This window comes from Sinocyclocheilus anshuiensis, unplaced genomic scaffold (genome assembly GCF_001515605.1).
Source record: "Sinocyclocheilus anshuiensis isolate Anshui unplaced genomic scaffold, SAMN03320099.WGS_v1.1 scaffold166, whole genome shotgun sequence".
In the NCBI taxonomy this organism is placed as follows: domain Eukaryota; kingdom Metazoa; phylum Chordata; class Actinopteri; order Cypriniformes; family Cyprinidae; genus Sinocyclocheilus; species Sinocyclocheilus anshuiensis.
Window position 1 is genome coordinate 31171 of NW_015546050.1, and position 6087 is coordinate 37257.

At 45.2% G+C, this 6087-nt stretch overlaps 1 protein-coding gene across 1 annotated transcript; it reads right to left on the reverse strand.

Annotated features, from left to right (window-relative positions):
- Positions 1 to 3870: 3870 nt before the first annotated feature.
- LOC107699109 (transcription factor Adf-1-like) lies at positions 3871 to 5072 on the reverse strand. Its single transcript, XM_016500284.1, has 2 exons — positions 4755 to 5072; positions 3871 to 4281 (listed from the first exon to the last, which is right to left on the reverse strand). The coding sequence occupies exons 1-2, from the start codon at positions 5070 to 5072 to the stop codon at positions 3871 to 3873; spliced, it is 729 nt and encodes a 242-aa protein (XP_016355770.1).
- Positions 5073 to 6087: the final 1015 nt, after the last annotated feature.

A 6087-nucleotide genomic window follows, 5' to 3' on the forward strand; every position in this document is an offset into this window, starting at 1 on the left:
TTATAAGAAGCAGCTTATTGGATTCATCAAACAATTACACAAAGTAATCCTCATAGCATTTACCCTTTTAGACAACTCCGATTGTTCTGAGCATTGAATTCCCATACAGATGCTGCAAGAGCGCTCCCGGTGGAGCAAATATGTTTCTCCGTCGACTACTGGCGAGGCTCACCCATCTGATGCCGTGAGTATCGAATTCCCATCAGATACTGCAAGAGCCTTCCCAGTTGAGTGAATATGTGTTCTTTCAACTACCGGTGATGCTTACCCGTCCTTGCCGTGAGTATTGAACTCCTGTCGAACGCCGCAAGAGCCTTCCGATCAAGCAAATCTTGGCCTTTCCGTCCGAGTACCGGCGAAGCATACCCGTCCGAGGGTGCGAGTATTGAACTTCCATTGGATGTCGGCGATAGCCTCCCGGCTAGACAACCTTTAACGTTAGACATTCTCACAAAATGTATCCACACCCTCCGCACAGGTTACCAGCCTCTCAGTACAACCCGCATACTCAACGCCATGTTCATTCTAGCCTTTTTCGGTTTTCTTAGATGCTCGGAACTCACCATCTCTTCCAAATTCGATCCCAAAAAATCAACCCGACTGTCTCAGACCTAACCGTACTCGATAGCTAAACAATTTCTTTCTTAATCAAACAAAGCAACTTTTAGACGACTCCAAAAAACCCATCACTCGCTTCTGGTTCCAAAAACATCTCAGATCCGTCCTGCAATTGTCGGACATCCCAGCAAATAATTTCTCCAGCCATTCTTTCCGCATCAGGGCAGCAACATCAGCAGCCCAAAAAGGCCTCTCCAAGCAGCAGATCCAAACTCTAGGAAGCTGGTCTTCAGAAGCTTATCAATGCTACATCAGAACTAAACAGTTTCACATCAAAAAAGCCCACCAAACCCTCATTGGTCATGAAACCATTTAATGTAATCACTTCACAAAAAATTTTCCATCCTAAGGTCGGCGAGGCTTACCCATTCGATGCCGTGAGTATTGAGCTCCCGTCGGATGCCGGTGAGAGCCTCCCGGCCACACAACTTTACCTTTCCGTCTTACGTTCGGAGAGGCTTACCCGTTCGATGCCGTGAGTATTGAGCTCCCGTCAGACGTCGGCGAGAGCCTCCCGGCTAGACAACTTTAACTTTTCCATCCTACAGTCGGCGAGGCTTAAGCCTGTGTTATACTTTCCGCATGCACAATCCGGACGCGTACACAGACAGCGCGGACACAGACTACTTGCAATTATACTACCGAAACTGTCCGCTCGGCTGACGTGTTCCACGCATGCGCAGTAGATCGGCTTGAACAGACTAAACATGGCGACGTCTATGCAGCAGGAAGAGCTTCTTTGTCTGCTGTACTTGGCTAATTCGCAGAAAAAAAGAAAAGACGTAGGACAAGAAAGTGGTGTGTGCGGCCACTGAATGGGACCAGGACCAAAGATGGGGAGTTTAGTATGTTGGTGCAGGAGATGCGTGCAATGGACATGGAGAAGCACCATCAGCACTTTCGAATGTCTGCCGCCAAATTTGATTTCCTGGGCCGCAGAATCGGTGAATGCGTCCAGCACAAAAGAACACACATTGCTCCGATCAGTGTGGCGGAAAGGTTAGCGGTGACTTTATGCTATTTATCAACTGGATGTTCTCAGGTTGGTGTGGCTGCAAGTTACAGACTGGGCAGCTGCACTGTATCGAAGATTATTCCCGAGGTGTGTAAGGCCATTTGGGACACCCTGCAGCCGGAATTCGTCCCCTTCCCATCCCAGACACAGTGGATGGACATAGCGCGTGATTTTTGGAGAGTCTGGAACTTCCCACTGTGTCTTGGTGCCATCGACGGAAAGCATGTCACCATCAAAGCCCCCCGAAATGCTGGAAGTGACTATTTTAATTACAAGGGGAGTCACTCAGTTGTTCTGATGGCTGCTTGTGATGCCCATTACCGGTTCACGATGGTGGACGTGGGGGCCTATGGACGTGAAAGCGATGGAGGCGTCTTCAAAGAAAGTATATATGGGTCCAAGCTAATCAACAGGACTCTGGAGCTGCCACGACCAGCCACCCTGCCAGGCACGGATGTCACAAATCCGCATGTGTTTGTTGCAGATGCAGCTTTCCCACTGCTCCCAAATCTCATGCGCCCATTCCCAGGTAAAGTATTTTGTTTATCAGAATGTACAAAAGAATTATAAAATTATATTTTGCAGTAATACTGTGTCACAACAGCATGACATGAACCACATTATCAATTTGTTGCTGTAATGTTGTGGGTGTTTAAGTTAAGCCTATGTACATATGTCAAAAATCCGCTGAATGGGACCAGGACCAAAGACGGACAACACACTTCAGCGCCAGGCACGGATGTCACAAATCCGCATGTGTTTGTTGCAGATGCAGCTTTCCCACTGCTCCCAAATCTCATGCGCCCATTCCCAGGTAAAGTATTTTGTTTATCAGAATGTACAAAAGAATTATAAAATTATATTTTGCAGTAATACTGTGTCACAACAGCATGACATGAACCACATTATCAATTTGTTGCTGTAATGTTGTGGGTGTTTAAGTTAAGCCTATGTACATATGTAAATAACTGTATATAGGTATACTTGTATTTTTGAGGTTACCATTTATCATTTATAATGTTACATTTAATTACATTTAATAACCCATTACGTTATGCTTGTGTAGCATCAAAGACAACACCATGTGTGTTCACACCGTTTGTATGTTCCTCTCACTTTATCCCACAGGCTCCAACCTCACGACAGCACAGCAAGTATACAACTACCGACATTCCCGGGCCCGAAGGATCATAGAGAACACCTTCGGCATTATGGCATCCCGGTGGAGGATTTTTGGCCGACCAATTGACTGCAGCCCAGACAATGTAGTACACATTGTGAAAACCTGTGTGGCTTTACACAACTGCTTAACCCACACTGATGCATCTAATCCAGGGAACACCATACTTGTGAAAGCCTGTGTGGCTTTACACAACCACCTAACCCACACTGATGCATCTAATCCAGGGAACCTGAGATACATACCATACACCTTGCCAGATAGCCCCACTGCAAACGGAGACATCCAGCCAGGGGAGTGGAGGCGGCATGTGGCAGGCGACACCAATCTTCTTGAGGCAAGGCAGCTGACCGCCGGAAGAGCATCACGGTTTGCACTCAACACAAGGCACAATCTGATGACATTTTTCCAGACACCAGCAGGACACGTGCCGTGGCAAGACAACGTAGTTAGGAGGGGTCTCCAGAACATTTAAAATAGTTTAAATTAGTGCTGTCAAACGATTAATCACATTCAAAATAAAAGTTTGTTTACATAATATGTGTGTGTACTGTGTATATTTATTATGTATATATAAATACACACACATGCATGTATATATTTTGAAAATATTTACATGCATATGTATATTCATATAATTTATATTATTTATAAATATATTTAATATTTAAACAACATTTTTCTTACGTATATGCATGCATGTGTATATATACATAATATACACAGTACACAAATATATTATGTAAACAAACTTTTATTTTGAATGCGATTAATCAACAGCACTAGTTTAAATGGCTGTTTACACAGTTTGCATTTTGGTATTTGCAATTTAATAACTACATTGCTTGTGAAATTTGTGTATTGACTTTGTAAATAAACAGCTGTTTGTGATTAGGTACTTCTAATTGTTGTTTTTTGAAAACCTCTCACAAAAAGATATGGAACACAGTCAATTTTGAAAGATATATTTGACAAACCAATATAAAAAATACCCAACAAAAGCAAGAACAATAATATAAAGAACACCCAACACCAACAAATGAAACAACTGTTTTTATTATTGACTGATGTCATTTTGAAATGCCTGCTTCTGTTTATGATAAAGAAGCTGGTGTATTTCAAATTTAGCTTCCATGCGGACATGGGGTGGAAGTTTTGCCAGCATGCTTGTAACCATCACACTAAAGGCATGATCCTCATCCTCTTTGGCTTTGTCGATTTGTTGTAGCCGCTGGAGGATAGCATCTTCAAAGGGTGTGGTAGGTGTATGTCTTTTTTGTTTCAGAGATGTGGGGAGGGGAAAAACCTCACTTGCGGATGATGAGGAGGGTGTGGGTGATGACAGCACAGCTGCTGCGGGTGGTGGTGAAAAAGCCTCTGGTTGTGGTGATGGCGTCGAAGTTCTTGGGGAAATGGACTCATCTGCTTCAGTTGCTTCCAGGTTCAGTGTGAACGAGTTGCCTTCTAGCTGCAATACATTAATATTAGTTAACCATCTATGTAAAGTCCTAGCAGATAGTATGGCAAATGTTCAGTATTTATGGCTGACAATGTAGGACAGCAACAGAAATTTACATTTCTTTTTAAATTATTATTCATGATATATAAACATATATATACTAGTATATTGTAACGTTAAATAATGAATTGTAATCATGTAGCAACTAAGCAAAAAATTTAGTCACAGGACGTTTACTACAATGATGAACTGACTGAAAATTGAGTATTTACTGTTGTCCTTTTGCATTATTACACACTATTTTTCCCAATTAATAGTGTAAAGTTGCTTTGACACAATCTGTATCATTAAAAGCGCTATATAAATAAAGGTGACTTGACTTGACTACAACATTCGAAAAACAAACGATACTACATTCACTTCACAAAGCTGCCCAAGAACCAAGCAAACATAAAAAAAAGTTTGATTCGCATTAACGTTACCTCTACTGGGAAGTTTGAGTCTGTGTCCCGGTGTTTCACGAAGTCGGACAACCAGCTCAAGAGGTAAACGATGGAGGGAACAGCTCTACCGCCTGGTGCACCGCTCCTTCTCTTCAGCTTCTTCTTTGCCGTCACGAAACGATCTCTCAAATATTTCCACTTGTGGCGACACGCACTTTCTTCTTTGCCCAAACTCTGAGCAACTTCCCTCCAGGAGTTATTGCACGTTTGGATGTCTTTATATTGCTTTAAAGAAGTATTGTACAGGTGCGGGTAGCGAACTTCTTCACACAGCCTCTCTTCAAATTCGGTCTCCATGTTGTTTTTCCAGCGCATGCGCAATTGGTGCTTTTGTACTGCTTGATTTTTGTGCTTTTTGTTTTGTCACAAAAAATGGGAGGCACGCGGATGTCCGCTCAGAGCCTCCGCGCACACTCTCCGATGACGATTTTTACGTCACACTAGCGGAATAGCGCACGCGGAAAGTATAACACAAGCTTTACCCGTTCGATGCTGTGTGCTCCCGTTGGACGTCGGCGAGAGTCTCCCGGCCACATAACTTTACTTTTCCGTTCGACGGTTGGCGAGGCTTAGCCGTCCGACGCCATGAGTCTCGACCTCCCGCCGAACGCTGTCAGAACCCTCTCAGCTAACCTCAAGTCTTTTCCCCCCACCTGGCGAGGCTTACCCGTTCCATGTTCTGAGTCTGATACCCCATCGGATGCCACGAGAGCCCTCCCAGTCGGGTTTTCCTTTCCTCTCTCCCCGCCCGGCGAGGCTTACCCATCTGATGCAGCGAGTCTTGACCTCCCGTCAGATGTCGGCGAGAGTACTCCCGGTTGGGCTTCTATACTTACCACCCGCAAGTGACACTTATCCATCCGATGCCGTGAGTCTTGATCTCCCATCGGGTGTCGCAAGAGTCCTCCTTGCCAGACGGCCCAAAGCCTTTTTATCTGCCAAACCGAGAGGACCCACACGTCCGTCGTCCTGAGTCTTGATCTCCAGTCGGAGGCTTCATGGGCCCTCTCGGTCAGCCATTTTGCCCTCTGCCCACTGATTAGCAGGGGCCTGTCAGCCAGTAGGGCCCATATGCCGACACCATGAGCTATTCCAGTCGAGGCAACCTCCTCGACTGGAATAGTCGCTATACACTGGAACCTCCTCGACTGGAATAGTCGCTGGTAGGGCTATACAATCACGCTGCTCCTCCTCCATCGGCCAGTAGGGCTCACCCGTTCCAACGCTGTGAGCTCCCGTTGAGCATCGGCTCCAGCCCTCCCGACCGGGCGCCCCAAACCACGTAGTCCCATACCAACAGCCGGTAGGGCCT